The sequence below is a fragment of the Larimichthys crocea genome, chromosome XIII (genome assembly GCF_000972845.2).
Source record: "Larimichthys crocea isolate SSNF chromosome XIII, L_crocea_2.0, whole genome shotgun sequence".
Taxonomy (NCBI): Eukaryota; Metazoa; Chordata; class Actinopteri; family Sciaenidae; genus Larimichthys; species Larimichthys crocea.
In genome coordinates this window covers 35,017,495-35,035,193 of record NC_040023.1, presented here as the reverse complement: position 1 = coordinate 35,035,193, position 17,699 = coordinate 35,017,495, and the positions used below count along the sequence as shown (strand labels likewise).

General features: G+C 41.2%; 1 protein-coding gene across 1 annotated transcript in view; it reads right to left on the bottom strand.

Annotated features, from left to right (window-relative positions):
• The window catches only part of dgkb (diacylglycerol kinase, beta), a 70,107-nt gene that overhangs the window by 32,739 nt on the left and 19,669 nt on the right, over window positions 1–17,699 (bottom strand). The window contains exons 7-19 of the mRNA XM_019279079.2: window positions 15,764–15,813; window positions 14,304–14,378; window positions 14,097–14,216; window positions 12,133–12,250; window positions 11,550–11,638; window positions 11,098–11,214; window positions 10,728–10,826; window positions 9,827–9,928; window positions 7,449–7,522; window positions 6,834–6,908; window positions 3,671–3,756; window positions 2,876–2,965; window positions 1,442–1,602 (exon numbers count right to left, since the gene is read on the bottom strand). Coding sequence (XP_019134624.2) covers window positions 1,442–1,602; window positions 2,876–2,965; window positions 3,671–3,756; window positions 6,834–6,908; window positions 7,449–7,522; window positions 9,827–9,928; window positions 10,728–10,826; window positions 11,098–11,214; window positions 11,550–11,638; window positions 12,133–12,250; window positions 14,097–14,216; window positions 14,304–14,378; window positions 15,764–15,813 — 1,256 coding nt within the window. The remainder of the gene's footprint in view (window positions 1–1,441; window positions 1,603–2,875; window positions 2,966–3,670; window positions 3,757–6,833; window positions 6,909–7,448; window positions 7,523–9,826; window positions 9,929–10,727; window positions 10,827–11,097; window positions 11,215–11,549; window positions 11,639–12,132; window positions 12,251–14,096; window positions 14,217–14,303; window positions 14,379–15,763; window positions 15,814–17,699) is intronic.

The following is a 17,699-nucleotide window of genomic DNA, read 5'->3' as shown; positions in this document are numbered from 1 at the left end:
CCAAGAATTACTGACAGAGGGAATTTAATTTGAGTCAGTCTGTGTCTTCTGCCTTTGTTCTGTTTAAGTTTGTGTTCGGGTTAAGCTGTTTACCGGCACCTTCGCTACTCTGCGACTGAGACTCTTTGTCGCCGTGAGTTCACTTCACCGTGGTGTGGAAGAGATTTGAAAAGGTGCCATGTGCTTCTTCCAGCAGACGTGCACGAGTGCGGCATTACCTACGACGAGCATGGCGTCTCACCGTACTGTGCACAGACTGTTCAGTCTTTAAGATACAAACCTGCTTTAAAAAGATCCAAAGTTACAAGATATCAAGAGGAGAAGTTACTACAGACTCTACAGCTTTTTGTTCCATGATGGTGCAACGATGAACACGATTATGAGACCAATAATCACCTTCTTTGTGCCGTTATTGTTCGTTTTAGTACATAAATGGTTTTATTTTCTTTAAAAGTCTGATAATTTTATGACTTGTGTTTGATTTCTATTTGTTGTATTTGTTAAATGTTCCATAAATAAAGATTTCTATTAGTATTTTTTATTATTTGCAGCGAAAAAACAGGAAATAAAAGTGTAAAATAATGCTTTTATTTGTTTATCTGATGTAGTTTTATCTGGTGATTTGTGGATTTTCAAACACAATGTCGATACAACAGAAAAGTAACAGTATTCTCATAGTTAGCTGATAAAAACGTGACTTCTTTTTAATCTGGCTTTAAATTTAAGATGATTTAAACTTGTTAGATTTTTATATTTTATCAGATTTTCTGATTATCGTGTCCAAAAGAAGTCACAATAAAGACGTTATCGCGACATCTGTATAAAAAATGATCATAATGCTTTGAGTCAGATTCGTCTTTATGTTTTATCGTGTGTTTTGTAGAGAGTCATGACAGACCGAGAAACATGGATGATGAAATATTATCACGTGTGTATTATGAACGTGATAATCGGCATGAGGAGCTCATTGGTTTCAGTTTTTAGAGAATTCATCTTGTTTATTCTGATGATTAAATAACATAAACAAACTATAAAAATGATTTGAGATCAAACAGCTGAACTTATTTTTCTACATGGGGCTGAGAGTTGACTCATCTTCATCCTGATCGCACTCAGGTGTTTTTGTTGCAATCAGCTGTTAATCACTTCACAGCTACACATGACAGCGACTACGTTCAGCAAACCGAAGATTATTTACTTGATGAAATGAAAGCGGTGATAAAATTCTCTGCAGCAGGAAACAAAACAACGAGGTGTCGGCCGACCTGAAAGACGTTTTCTGAGACTCAGCACTCGACTTTCTTTCCTGTTTGCGTCAGCTGCGGCCTCTCGACTTCGAACAAAACTCATTAAATATGACCGCTGGGATTACTTCTTTCATATTCATCACAGTTTTTAGAAGTTTAAAGTTTAGAGAAGATCTTTCTCTTCTGCGACTCACCACTCCGATGGAGAAGTAGTTGTTCACGATGCTGTACGGCACCGGGTCCCCTCGCTCGTCCTTGTCTGTGGGCGTGACGTCAATCTTCCAGCGATCCAGCATCACTTCCGAACTGTTCTCGATGTCCCGCATTATCTTCAGCAGGCTCTCGCCCTCGTAGCCTCAGGAGGGAAACAAATAAGACGTGTTAGACTGGGAGTTTGTTTGAATATCAGACGTTACGTTTTATGTTTATTTGATCACAGATACAGAAAACGTTTGTGCAAATCGAGAGACTAATCATTTACTGATTTACTGATTTTACTTCTTCAGATTTTTTTTTACCTTGACACAAATCAAAGGAAACACAATAATTATAATTAAATGTAACTAGAAATGCAAATATTGGCTTTTAAAAATGAATCCTTGAGTTTGGGTGTCAAACTTCTCGTAGTTTGATTTAATGAAACACTCAATCGACAGAAAAACTATTTGTCAGCTACTTTGATCATCATTTTTTTTTAAGCCAGAAGTCCAAATATTCTCTGAGATGTGAGGATCTGCTGCTTTTCTGTGTTTCACACGACTATAAACTGAATATTATAATATATCTGGGTTTGTTTCAGACAAAACAAGACATGTGAAGGCATCACCTTGGACTCTTTGACTATTTCCTTTTTAGACAAACACAAACCCAACACACACTCAAAAAGATCCCGGATCCACAGAATCTACGTAACCTCCTAAGCTCTCATCTCTTACAGCAAACACTTCCTTCGTATATATGTCGGTCACAATTCAGCCATTCATCTTGTGTCGGTGTTTTTAACTTTAAACTCCTTTCTGTGATCGCCTTTTTGCAGGCTGCCAACAAAATCTTCAACAGCATCGCATCATCTTCCTCTTTGTCGAGTACCAAAACACAACACTACGACTGATTTAGAGATTTCATAGCTCAGAATTTTAACAATATTCACGTGAACGTCTCAAATCGAGAGCATAACCAGCGTACATGAGGGTGTGATCTACATTCACTGCCTCACAGTGTGTCCGTGATAAAGAATCTAATTATGATTTGCCAACAGTGTTTTTTTCATTTTCTGAAGTATTTATACCTGAGTCACTTTCTCATTCCTGCTTTACATGAAGCGTATCGCCGTTTCTCTCCATTACGTGTTGATTTGGGTTTCATATTAATATATATTTATTTGTTTTCAAACATTTTTAGACATGAATCAACTGAAAAAATCACTGTAAATGAAAATAATTGTTATTTCCATGCCTGTTTCGGCGCTCTCTCATTACTCCCTGGGCTTCCTTACAACAATGTAAATAATAATTATGATAATTACCCCAGCTTATAGTGTGGTATGCTTATATGTTTAACTGTGAATCCGATAAGGTGAATTGAAGCTGTGTGTGTTTCACTGCAATGTATCTATTTTCTGTCAGTACCTCCTCCCCAGCGGAGACATCTTGCCAGGTCGTTGCCCGTGCCAAGAGGAAGTATGCACACGGGGGGGTTCCTGTCCAGGTTGGCCTTATCTGGAGCAGCGGGACAAATATCACGACGAGGTGCGAAACAAGGCCAAAGGGAAAAAAAGAAAAAAGGAAACAAAAGTCAGTGCGAAGACTCGCAAAGAAAAGCATCAAATCTATTTTGCAGCCTTACTTGTAAAAAGTCAGTGTGAATGTTGAGTTGTGCCGTCTATTTCAAGAGACACATTTTGCCTGAAGGTTATTACCTCTCTTTGTTTTGATTGATAAAAAATTGAGGCAATTTTTGAGAGTCAGAACAAGTAACGCGTCTTCAAGACCAAATAGAGGAGGCCAGGTGATTTTTTTTTTTCCTCCCTCTCTCAAATGATGACTAGCATGTTGTTTTTCCAACTCACGTAATCACCCCATTTTACCTCCCCTGAATACGCAGACTTGGACATAATTAAAGTGTTTACATACGAACCATAGAAACCAACTTGACCATTTCAGGCTGAAAAACAAGAAGAGTGCTGCTGGTTTGGAAAACTAATAAAAATAAATGCAATTTTTTTTCCAAAAAAAGGAAATGGAGTATTTAAGTTCCACGATGCCGTACGTGATCAGACACGGACGACGGCACGGGTAAATATACCGAAGCGCCCCAGGAGGTTTTTCATTTTGTAATGCAGGCAGGATAATTGATTGTATGTAAACGGCACAGCAACACGATAACGTCAGATACTATTACGAAATGTACAATTTCTCCTGTACCTATGAAGTCCAGGATCCAGCCGACGGTGCCGTCCCCGCCGCAGGCCAACACTCTGAAATCAGGAACGTCTCTGAAGAAGTTCAGCCTGCAAACAATAATGAGTTACTTTTCAAATGAAGATTTTACATTAATAAGTTCATAAAATTCAAGAAATTATTAAAGATTCAACCAAACTTTTCAGTTGGTGACCTCTTTTAAAGAAAGTGTGTCGTCTGTGAGTTGATCTGCTCGGATATTTTCATTTAAATTAAACTGTCAGACTCTCAAAATGTTAAAGAACAGGTACTTTTACTTTTGATAATAACTAATTACATTTTGGAGATAATACCTATGTACTTTTACTTTATTTCATTGAATTCTTGGGAGAATAACCCCATATTGTTCCTACAGATACATTTGATGATGATGCCAAAATACAGAAATGACCATAAACTTAAAAGCACCTATCATGCTATAGTTTAAGACACATAGGTTATTTACATCTACAATGCTGAGAGCTCGCTCGTAAAATTAATGATGCATTTGGGGGAGACACATTTATTTACATAGAAATGAATTCATACATTTTTTTGCTGTTCCTGAATATGCGATCTTTCAGTGACTCATGTCTGTTCAAAAACTGTTTAAGGATTTCAAGGGGCTGTGAAAAACATGCCATAAAGTTCTGTAATTACACAAAATAAAGAAATATTTAATGTTTTATATGTTTTTACAGGATACTCTGAACAGATATATTCAAACAAATGTTGTTATCAAACTTTAGGATGTTACTTTTTACTCTTATGATAAAGAAACACTAACTATTTCACTGATTCTGGTGAAACTGGATCATATTTTATGGAGAAAATGTTTTCTGATTTCTGATGTCCTCCAGCTGCTCCGCCTCAACTCTCTGTGATTTACAGAGTTTCCTGACGGACAGTGAAGTAGACTGTAGCTGCTGTTAGCTCAGTTTGTTAGCCGGGCTGTGAGCTGTGAGTGTTTGCATCGAGCTGATTTTGAGCCTCCGCGACACCAAACAGAAGATCAGGGTTCATTTTATATGTTTATTTCAATTCAACTCAACCTATGTCTTTAATCTGTTGGGATTATTTTGTAAATCTGTTGCAACAAAAGTGATTAAAAATTCAAATTAATGCCTCTGAACGAGACTGAAAAGTCTCCTGCTTCCTTCTCGAGTGTTTACACAGATTTTATTTCAGAACAAAGAACGAGTCCTCTGTTTTCTTTCTGATCTAAAATATGATTTAAAAAAACGAGTTTCTGTTCACGTGTTTAAAGAAATGAAGGTTAATTAAGTCGTACAAAGCTTCTCTCAACAACGTGTTCACATAACAGACTGTGTGCAGATCACTGCCTCGCTGCAAACCCCCTCTAATCCCACAAAATAACACATGTCGCATTGACAATTATTCATTCAGCGAGCTAGCCTGCCTGTTCGAGGGCTAATTGGATCATGACAGGCAATGTTCAGTCCAACTTCTTCCGTTCCTTCACAATAACAAAGCCCTAACTGAATGAGCCAGCCTCCGAGCCTCGTATGGCGGGTAAATGATTCGCTCAATTACTCTCCAACTGGGACCACAAACCATATTAGACGCAAAACAGACGGCCGCGAACATGAAAGGCAACTTTGGGGATATTTAAATACCAAGAAACAAACACTTAATTTGCCGTAATCGCATTAGCGAGGCAGCTAATTGACAGCAGTGCGTGCGGCTGCCTCGGCCTGCAGTGTCCGACCGTTGTGACCGTTCACCTCCGCTAATGTGCGCGGCGGTGCGTGCACTTGACAAAATATTAACAAGGTTACAGCGTGGGGGCAAGGTCAGGTGGAAAGTTGTCAGCTCTGAGGGAGAAGCTTCTGGGTTCAGCTCAGGAGGAGGGGGGGGACACGGGAACATCGAGGTCAGCTCCTCGAAGAACTCGGAGCGACGTGAAAGCAGACACTCCAAACCTCGCCTGGAGGGTTTTTGCGTGTGCCGCTGTGTGTTTATTTTTTATAAAGCCTCAAAGATTCTGTTTTCACATTTAATCAAAGCCAAACAACGTGGCGGCACGGCGGCGAGGCGTTCCTGTGCGTTTCCGAACGCCGCCGCCTACCGCGCATGTAAATGATGCATTCATTTTCTTAATCACAGACGTGAACCGCAGGAAACCTGACGCCAGCCGCACCCTCGAGCTCCCTCGTCTGTATGCGTGATCACACGTGACACGCCGAGAGTTTCACCCCTCTCTACCCGTCAGTCATCTGAAGTCTTATGCATATGGAGCCGCCGCTCGTCCGAGGGCTCCAGCATGACGCCGTCGTCTCCAGGATTTGTTATGTGTGAACTCAACCTCATTTGTGTCTGTGCTGTGTGAGGGAAGCGAGTGAGGGGTCTAATATTAAAAGGCCTCTCTTGCATGTGATGGTGGAAATTATAGGTGAGCAACAACAGCCTGTTGGTAAACAGAAGATCATTAGCTTCACTTCTTTCTTTTTTCCAACGTTCACGTCACAGTTAAGCATTTAAAAATGTCTGAAAGGCAACTCGACGTGATGAGGATCAAATTCTGCAACAACTTGAACATTTATTTGTCCTTTTTAAACAAGATTCATCATCGTGTGACCTAAAAGAAATGCTGAAATTATGCAGGATTATTTGTTTTTTGCAGTGCATTTCTCAATTTTAATGAATAAATAACGTAAACTGAGACTGGAGATGTATTTTTTGGAATCGCAGTAGTGAGAAAATGTACATTTTCAACTCAGTTTGGTTCTTTTCATGCAGTTTGTGCAAGTTATTTGTGACTGAGCAGTCTGATATTGTGTTTTAAACATCTCAGCACACAGAAAATATTTGACAAACTTAAAGGGCCGGTCTGTCTGTGTCGCTGAGATCGCTTTAAGAATGAAAGAATCTTCCTAACAAGTGTTTGTCTCACAAAGTTTTCTGTCTCTTGTGTGTTTCAGTCAGGACAGTTGCACAAAGAGCGAGTTTCACCCCTAAAAACCTTGAAAGTCTCACTTTGATTTGTCAAAGTGAGACAGCTGCAGCCTCATACTGACGTCAGCTCAAGTTTTTTTGTGGCGTACGGGCACCTGACTGTTGTTTTCAGGACAAAGCTTGAAACTCTCCCTTGAAGTGCCCCAACCCTGCTTGATGACCGACAACATACCCCGGCATGGGTCCATTCTTGGCCAGGTTGTACACTTGTCTCGGGTTGAGGAGGTACTGGAACTTTCTGTAAATCCTGCAGGAGGAGTGAAAATGAAAGAGAGATGAGAAAACATGGAGAAATCACAGAAAACGTCGACGCAGAGCGACGTCCAATCAAGGCGGCGGACTGGGCAGCCGGGGTGGGACATACCCAAAGTCCCCTTGAGGAGAAACCATTAGAAAGACTAATTCATTTTAATTTCAATTTCATTATATCAACTGGCTGAAGTCATATTTTGATCTCATAATTTAAACAAATGAGGGCCGGCGTAATAAGGAGTGAATGAATATGTTTCAGTAATAACCCAATTAGCCCTGGGTTAAAGAAAAGGGGCACCAGCCAGGGACGTGACAGCGAGGAGGGCGTGTGAGTAGGAGAGGAGGGGAGGTGATGTGACGGCGGAGGCGGCCGGCGCTTTCGCTTAATGTTATTGTGTTTTTATTTGACTCGGTAAGCCTAAAGCACTTGGCAGCCAGAGGCCATGCTGCTGCTGCTGCTGCTGCTGCTGCCGCCGCTGAGCAGCGAGGCTTTAGAGGCCTCTTGTAAGCATGTTGAGACAGATTGTGTACTTACCTCTCTCCCTGCTTCCCCCCGCTCTTCGGATTGACAAACACTAGCAGAGGATGAGTGCCCTCTATTGTTGTGATCTGAATGGGAGATGTCAAAACAAACCGGTTGGTGTTTGGAGACTGCAGGATGCTTCACAGGAATTCACTTTCAAGCCATATCCCTCAGATATTTTAGCGAGCAGCAGTGTGTTTGCAGCACTTCCAAAGCGATGCCAGTCATCGGATCCAGTTTGTAGTTTGTTTTTTTCTTCCCTCCCCTGTTTGGTTGCAGAGATGCTCGAGTGGCACCTGGCTACTATGGCAAAGTTTAATCTGGTGTTAATTATAAAGGAGAGCAGCGATAAAATCACAAAAAAATGAACTTTTAGGGCCAAATTTCCAAAAATAAATCACATTTAAGTTGATTTTTTTAATCAAGGTGTATTAAAATGGACATTTTCTACTTTGTCAGAGCTAATTCAGTCTTACTGAAGACACAGATGTGTATAAACAGGTCACAAGTGTACAGAGTTTCATTCTAAAAAGAGAAAAAGACAGAAAATATGTCGTTTTTTGCAAAAAAAATCCCTCAAAGAAGAGAAAATAGAGCATTTGTTGAGCACACGAGTGCCCGAACTAGTGTCTGCAGCATGCAGGACGGTGTATGAGGCACTGACTCCAAATAAACTGTGTTCATGGTGATAAAAAGGAACATTTGACCCAGTGCAACAGAGTTTATTATCAGATCAATGCTTTGTTCAGCATCAATTTATAGTTTTTGTGTTTCTCGTGGACAAAAAGTAAAACATAAAGTAACACACACTCCATTTTTACCCAAAATGCAGCTCATATTAAGCTTTGTGACGAGCGTTTCAGTTACGAGGCAGCCGAGGACGTACAGTACAATAAAACAACCCATCTATCTCTTCCCTGATCGATACTCTCAACCTGATGGCTCATGATTCACAATTCAGTCGTATTATTTGTCACCGCTCCCTAATTGGCAGGGCAGTTTGTCTCGTGTGACGTGTGACGGGATTTTCTCTGAGCAGTGCTGCTGCTGCTGCTGCTGCTGCTGCTGCTGCTGCTGCTGCTGCTGGTGAATCCGTGGACAGACGGAGCCCGCGGTGCCGTAGAGGCCGAAGTCACAAAGCGCCACGCAAACAAGCTCTAATCCAGAAATCGTGCAGTTACTCTGCAACAACTCGCCCCGTGCTCGCCCTGACACAGATGAAGCGCTTAACTCCCCCTGTCTGCTATCCCAGCAGGCCAAGGGTGAATTAATGAGCTCCCTGTCCAGTCCAGAGTGATCCATTACTTCCTGTAATTATAAATAATAATCTTGATTATTATGCTGGTTAGCCGGCGAGAGGCAGAGATGGATGTGCCTGGGATATGATTCATCATATTTCTCTCCCAGCCTTTTGCGTAGACGAGCAGTCGCCACAGACAGCGGCAGGTTTCCATCGCCAGCATGCTGGCTGACAGATATTAGAGAGAGAGAGAGGATCAGGCCGGACCGGGCTCTGCTGCATGAGGCTGATTACCAGCGAGGGCCTGTAGAGTCCCGTCATACATGAGACCGACGACGAGAAAACGTCCGAGGCCTCGAACAAATATCCACGTTCATGTTCTAACTTAGTCTGCACGGTTCAACACTGAACATCCTGCATCAAGACGCCGCTCAGATACTGTTTTCAGTCGAGGTGTGAGACAGACAGACGGCGACACAAAAGTAAAAAAAAACATTTTTATAACCTGTTTCTAATTTATACTCTGATTAGAAATACTCAAATATTACTTAAAGTTAGTAGTTAGTATATAGTGAATCAAAAATACAGATCGGCCCAATTCAGGATCATTTATATCATATTTTTAATGTTTATATTATAATTATTGATGCATTAATGTCAGTCAAAGTTTCACTTTCAATTAAGTTCACGACTTTAATGTTGCAGCTGGTAAAGGTGGAGTAAATTAGTTTGATCTTAATGTATAATAATTCATAATGATTTCTGTATTAAAAACCTAAATATGCAGCAGAGCTAATCACTAAAGTTATCAAATAAATGTAGAGGAGTAAAAAGTGACATTTTTGTCTCTGAAAATTGAGAAAATAGAAACATTAAGTGAAGAATCTCAGGATTATATTTCTTTATGTTTGTTGCTGTGCTCAGTTACTCGATTACTTTCTGTGGTTTACTCATGAAGGAGTAAAGCTCTGCTGAAATATATCCAGGTTGTTTTGACTTTGGAAATAATAACTTATGTTTTTATTTTATGATTTTACATTCTGCGAATTCTCACCACACCACATTTATTATGACTGAGATCAGTTTGTGATGAATGGAAGTGACCTCCTCTCAGTGCAGACAAACTGTATCGGGTGAAGTCGACGCTCACCTGCAGTCCCTGGCCGTCCACCGTGACCGAGTTCGCTCTCTGCATCTTCCCTCGGCTCGACTGGCTGCACCGAGAGTCTTTCCTCAGCGTGGACTGCCTTTCCTGGGGTCAAAGGTCAGACACAGGCGGAGTTAATTAGCAATTACAATATTAGAAGATTTAAAGGAAGTGTGTGTGACAGTTTGTTGCTGTTTGTGTTCTGTGTGTAAGCGTCATCATTAAGGGCACTGAGGTCATTACTTAAAATCACAAATAAATAAATGATTTTGTGTCTTTCCAACTAAATTCCAACTCTGCGAGTGTGAGAAAGACTTTAGAATATCATAAAAACATAAAAGTTAATCACTTTCTTTATAACAGGGCCGTAATTGTCCAAGAATTCATTAATTTATAAAGTTGCTTGGAAACGATGATTTAATCTGGTGCCGTTTTCTCAGGAATACAGAGACGACTGTGATTTTTAATCAGTTTATGGTTCAGATGTTGATTTCCGAAGAAATTTCTTTGAAAGATCTGCAGGAAATATGATAAATTAAAAACAACATAAATCAAAAAGTATGTATAAACTCATGTAACAGTGTGTTGTGTTGGCTTCTCAGTCGAGGTTGTTGTAGGGACAGAGTTCATCTCGTGATACTTTTTATTATAGAAATCAAAATAAGAACAGAAAGTGGATAATCCATTTTTTCACTGCAGTCTTCCCCCTCCTCAAATAGACTCGTGCCATTTTGAAAATAATTTGCCACAGAAGAAACAAAAGCTTTTTTTTTTTTTGCCATTTCGCCGCTCAGTGGGAGAACACAGGCTGATGATTGCATCCTCACATAACACGGTGTCAAACGAGGTCAGGCTCACTCGAGCCCACGGGACCCGCTGACCACTGGAGGAGTGAAAGTCTTACCAGGATGATGGGGCAGATTGAGTTGGGGGGCAGGATGTGATCCTTCAGGGGTCCGCAGTCACACTCGGGTTTCACATGGGAGGCACACTTGTTATGGAGCTGGAGGAGGTGGCGGAGGCGGAGGCGGTCGTTATTAAAGAAAAAGTCAGAAACAGTGCACGTTGCATGTGTACATTTCCAAGATTTATGTGCGTTGCATGTGTCGTTGCCTCTGTTTTATATTTGCTATGAACTTGCAGCCACAAACAAGAGTGTAAATTGGTGGAATGACTCGCGAAGGTATCAGAGGTGCTAAAACGAAACCCTAAAATACAAGAAGCAGTGGGAATATAATGAGGAGGTGGCTGCCTCTCCTCGGGTGGCGGCTTACCGTGATTTGACACCACACACAGTGGAGCCCAGTCAGGCCCTGGTAACACTTAACGGTTTTGTGACACTTGTCACACTTGGTGGGGCAGTTCCCTTCCACCCAGAAATGATGCATTACCTGCGGAGAGAGGGGAGAGACGGCACACGGGGAGGGAAGGGAAGTGAGAAAAAGAAACATGGTGCAGAAAAACAAGATATATACAAAGGCACAAGTGACACGACAATTAAAGAAAGCAAGAGGGGGAAAGAAAACAAGCAGGACGGAAGAGAGAAACAAACAGAGACGACGGCGTGTGCGCCTTTAAAGCGGGCTGATTCTGGTGATTAGCAATGCTCAGAGGCAGACTGAGTTGTTTTAATTCCATTAGAAGAAGAGAAGCCTCTCGTCCTAAGCTCCGCGCAGCATCGCTGATCCAAGCGTGCCCGACTGGTAAACACTCCAATTGGACGCACCTCTGTGTTTTTCTTGGACTTGACATAGGTTTTGATGCAAGATGGCGGAGCGCGAGCCACGCAGCGCTCGTGGACGGTGTACTTGCAGACTGGAGGAAGAAAAAATAAATAAATAAGAAGAAAAGCAATTTAAGATTTTAGACTAAGAAAAGACAGAACACACGACATACACTCGAGTTTCAGCTTCACTGAAGGCACCTGTGTCCAATCTTCTGTCAGAAATAGCTGAAACACGAGTCATTTTTATACTTTCAGAATAAAATAACACAGAATAAAGTTTTTTTTAGACTATTCCGGAGCAGCTGCTTTGTCTTTTTCTGAGTTATTTTCCATTTTCAGAGCAGCTGCTTTGTCTTTTTCTGAGTTATTTTCCATTTTCAGCTGTGAAAAACAGCGGAAACAGCTTTTAAACCGTCACAGGAAACTGAAACTCTTTTTCTAAATTCAAAGCTAATTCCACAATATCGGCTCTGCAACACACAAACAGAACGAACGGCCCCCGGCTGCAGGTACACTGTGTCTGTATCGGCCTACGCAAATCAATGCAATCTGTCGAAGCCTTAATGGCGAGTGAATTACTCACATGAGCAGCAGAGTCCCTGCTTCCCCAGTCCAATTAGCATGTTGAGACACAGGTTACAGTAGGCCGGCTTGTTGAAGTGCTTCAGCCTCCACACGTGCTGCCCGTCATCTTTGACGTTCTGCAGTGAGAGAAAGTTATTTTCGTTATTTTAAGGATGATCAGTTTTTATCAGATTTATTTCTCAGGTTTTTTTTATTTGTGTCCGTGTGTTTGACTTCCAGCTGTGCAGGGCTGGTTTTGTTCAGTCTTCCCTTTGCTGTTAAATTCATTCATAAAAAAAAGAAATTGACACTCGACAGGAGTGATCTCTGAGAGAGTGATCTCTGCTGAATTTGGTCGACTGCTTCCATCTGGTGGGAAAAAAGATGAACTGAAGCCGGACGTGATGTCGCCCTCATTAGTTTGGGGATCACACGGCAGCAGCAGGGACACACACGTGTGAGGATGTCCTCAGGAAACCACCGCAGAGTGTGTGTGTGTGTGAGCTTTAATTTATGAATTGCAGAAAACTGTTTCTGTTTGTGACATAAATTCATTTAAATGTTTCGTAATTTAGCCAACGCTGTGAATCGCAGTCATTTACAGTGAGCCGTCAGAGAGCAGATAGTACTTTCTTAAAACACCGACACGTGTCAAACTTACAGATGGTAACGGTGTAGAAATATACATCAGATATTTAACATAACCACGGCGGCTTTACGCTTCAGTTGCGGCGCGGAAGCTGTTAATTCACACGTTCGCTCTTGTGATATCTGTCCAGATGTTTCGGGGAATCAGACCTCAGTGTGGTGACTGTCACACAGGATGTATACATCATCAGGTGAGTTTATAGAACCGCTCTGACGGCCGACGTGCCGACAAGTCCTCAGACATAAAGAATAAAGTCAAACTTCTTATAACGAACAGCTCTGATGAGTGTTGCCTGCAGTTTTTCTTTGTGTTTTAGACATATTGATGAACTTCTAAAGGTTTTTACTGAACATTGAACATGTTTTATTATTCATGTATTAAAGCAACATTATGTGGTAATTTGTATTTCTGTGATTTAGCCCGCCCAGTTTCAGAGTGTGGTAAATATCGGCAACTTTATTGACATCCAAACATCAACGAGGTCAACAACAGAGACCCAGCAGCAGCTGATATCACTGACTAGTCCAGCAGCAGTCAGCCCAGCTCGGCGTCTGTCTTTCAGCCTTTTATTTCACCAAGCTCTCACCAACCACTAAAAGTTACTCTTGTTAGGCGGCTTCTTGCTCGCTCACTCTCTCCTTTTTCTCTTCTGTCAATGTCCACTTCTGTCTTATTGCAATCCATGACCGTAATGTCCATAGACGCTGTTGGGCCACTTGAACCAGCTCCTGTTCTGGCACGACACTGTCTGTGGTACAAACTCAAACACTCCACCGGTGCTCTGAGCTCCGTCTAAAGCAGTGGTCCCCAACCTTTTCCTAACTGCGGACCGGTCTTCTTCTTCTCCTACCAACTGTGGATGACTACTTCATCCACAGTTGGTAGGAGAAGAAGAAGTCCCCCTTTAGTATAGTCCCAGTCTAAGTCGAGCGGTCTTTTATTTTGAAACGTTTTTTTATTTCGAAATGACCGTATTCTCCTCACTTGCGGGAGACTTAGATAATAAATAAAACAGAAATAACTAATTAATTCTTGTGCGGCCCGGTACTGATTGATCCACGGACCGGTACCGGTCCACGGCCCGGGGGTTGGGGACCACTGGTCTAAAGGACAGAGTGACTGCACTTGCTGGATGTTTGGCTTGTGGACTCTCCAGTTGTTGATCATGAGTTTGTAATCAGAACAAATACTCGAGTACAGATGTCTATATTTACCACAGATACACTGAAACTGGGGGATGTACGAGATGTATGTCAACTTTAAAAGTCACGGTAACGTCAAAGCTCCAACTAGCATCACTGGTAAATGTAAGTAGCCTCTCTCTGTGGACTCACCGTCTCCAGGCCCAGCAGGACCAGCAGCGGGATGGTGGTCATGCCTCCCTGGATCCACTCCTCCAGTGACACCGTGCCATCGTGATCGTAGTCGATCTCCTGCATCATGTCCTGAAGGATCTACAGCACGGACAGTGATCATCGTTGTGTTTTGAATTTTCAAATTAACACAGATTGCTGCTGATTGGGTGAAATGTCTTTTCTTACCGGCTTCAGTTCGGTCACGTCCCATTCCAGGTACTCGGCTACGTGCATCATCTGGGAGATAATGTGCTCCAGCTCCTGCGGCGAGACCACAGACAGTCATTACAGGCACAGAAAATACTGTATTTACCTTTCTGTTATATTGCAGCCTTACAAGTCGATGTCACTAAACGTCTGTGGTGTGAAAAGACTGATAAACAGCGTGTAATAGCAGGTTGGGAATGTCATTCTTCCGCACAGAAGAGTTGCACAGAGGAAAACAAAGGCAGCGTGGGAAGAGCTCCGAGGCTGATGGTTTAATTACAATGGTTGCTTTTTTTGGGGAGGCAGCGACGGGAGGAGGGCGACGTTATTATCTAGCGGGATACTGAATCACTACGATGCACTTTGGACTTCTTTAATATTGTTGAGTGCAAATCAGGAGTCACAAGCCGCCGGTTTATTCTCTCTCTAATCCGCGGCACAATGTGGGTCACAGGAAATTAACATCGTCTTTCTGCGCTCCGCTTTCCTCTCAGCCAATAATGGCTTACTAATAACGGGATACATTACAAGACCCCTCCACCCACTCCACCCTTGCCCCCTCTCTCTCTCTTTAACCCTCTAATTCCAGCCCGACTCCCTCCCACGCACTTCCTATACATACACACATAAGCACCGCTGCTCTTTCATTCATAAATACCCCGCCTAACGCACAATTTTCTCTTTAATTCCTCTTTTCTGTCATCGTCCATTCATATACTCGGACCATGTGTCGAGGTTTAACGCGTCCAGAATGATTATCATCACTGTAATTATAGATACAGTAGGAATAAATAGACACACTGTTAGAAATCCTGAATTTATGGAACATTTTTACAGTATTTTTCCTGTTAAACTTGTACAGAAAACTACAAAATTACAGACATTATCTGTAAGTCAGCAACCAAACCGTCATTTTACAGAGAAATTACAGTTATTTCTCATTTTTAATGATATTTATGCAGCATTTGTTCTGCTTTCTTAAAAGTGCATCGTGTAAAATGACAATAATAATCTGTAATTAAATATGTAGCTCATTATATAAATGTGTATTTTGTATCGTTGATTGAAATAATTCAGGGAACATCTGTAAAACAGCAGACAGACATATTTTTATGTGTCTTTTTATCAGTCAAACCTACAAATGCACAAAAATTTAGAGCCATTAAAATATTTATATATACAAAAAGCACAACTACTACTCCATTGTGAGGATTTACTCTCCTTACATCTTGTATGATAATTAATTGAATATATTTGATTGTAACGGGTATTTTTTAAACAGTTTTCTGACATTTTGTATTCCAAACAGCTGATTAATTAAGAATATAATGTGCAGATTCATCCAAAATAAGAATAACTTTGACATTTTGTGTCTCTGTCGGTCTTGCTGCTGTTACTTCTGTGACGTTTTGCACTTTTGAGTGAGGAGGAATATTTACCGAGCTGTCCAAAGACCCGTTTCCGTCTGTGTCATAGAGGCGAAACATAACTGTGGAGACAAAAAAAACAAAATGTCATGAACGCTATGCGCTCTCCAGCCTCTGAAGTGAACACTAGAGGCAGTTACTGGCTCTGTGTTAATGTCACCGTGTGCACACAACACAAAAACACAAGCCTCAGCAGTTGTGAAGCGCCTGAACGCTGCAACTTTAAGTGTCCCCCAATTACCACTCAAAAGCGTCACCATGGAAACAGACAGCTCCCACATCCCGGCTGTGATTGGCTCTTCCTCTTACATCACGGTGATGCGTAAACACTCACAAGTCTGAGCGAATCGTGACAACAACAACAACAACAACATCAACATGACCTAGCTGCGGTTCATTTCCATACTAATGCCTATACTTAGCCACCTCCACCTCCACCTCCATGTGAGCCTGGTTGAGGAGCAGCAGAGGGTGCGGTGTGCTGACATCATGAGGAGTTGACGTCAGACGGCGGTTCGTCAGGCCACTAACGAGGAGTTAATTGGCAGTTTCCTGTTAGGGCTGTGTGTGTGTGTGACCTTTCAGGGGAAGAGGGAGGAGGTGACGCTGGCGTCTGGTGTTGGGTGGAGGTCGATGGTGTTACAGGGAGGTGTTTGCGGTGACCCAAAGAGGCCCCAGAATGGTAATAAAGTGTAAAAGATGATGAGGATTGTTGTCCACTTACAAATGTGTCGGACAGAGGAGAGAAAATAACGAACTGAACGAAGACCTTTATGTTTATGTTACACATGATACATGAACGTGTTTGCAGGGTCAATCAACTTGTATTCAATTCAAATTAATGAATAGTTCGAGTTATTCCATTTATTTATGTGTGAAAAACTTAATTCAATTTAGTTCATTTATAAGAAACAAGTACAGAGGAAAACCTCCAACACCGACTCCTGGATGAGCAGTGATGGTTAGAACAAGCATTAAAATGACGTGTTACACTTTAAAATCTTTAAATCAGTGCATTATCAAATCACTCTGTGTCATGATTATAGTTCTGGCAAAGCTTTAACCAGGACTGGACTGATGTGAATCTGCTTTAAGACGGCAGGTAAAGATGTCTGCATCAGTGTTTCTCAAAGTTTTTTACGTATGTAGCAACCAATAACGTAATAATGTAATAAAGCCAATAACATAATAACTTGCCAATAATGTGAAGTATCGATACTCCAAATAATAATGCTGTACATCAAATGATTCTGAAGCACAATTTAGGAGAGTGAATACTGCATAGTACTGTTTGTATCCTTGACGAATGAATATGACGTCCACGATAACTATTTCTGATGAGCAAAAAACTGCAAAAAAAAAAAAATCTTTTATTTGAAAGAAATGCAGTTAAATGACATTTTCAAAAAGGGACAACCAGCCAGTAAAGTAATAACTTATTACAATGTTGAAGCCTGAATGGACCTGGTTCAAGAATCAGAGCTGATCCTGATCCACATTTGTAATATTTCAGTCTTACTGAATCATTCATTGACTATCTCGCCATCAAAATCTGAGCTTGTAACTTGATCACGGATGTATGCAAACACCACGTTCATGAACGTGATTATGTATCAGGCTGATATAATAACACATTTATTTCATTATTCTAATCGAATTCATTTCTTCTATTTCACAGACTTACCACAGTCTTATCAGTTTATTTCTTTATGCTGTGTTTAACTTTTCCAATGTATTTAGTTTGATCTCCATCATTTTTTATTATACTGAAGTTTTCCTTCGTCTCACATACTTTAATTTTTCATGCTGTTTTTGGAAACTTTTATAAATTTAATTAAACTAAAGCTACTTGACACTAACGTCTCTCTTTCTTTAGTGACGGCTTGTGTCGGCTAAAACTGATCTAACATACTCTTAACATGTTAGAAACGAGATGAGATGAGATTTT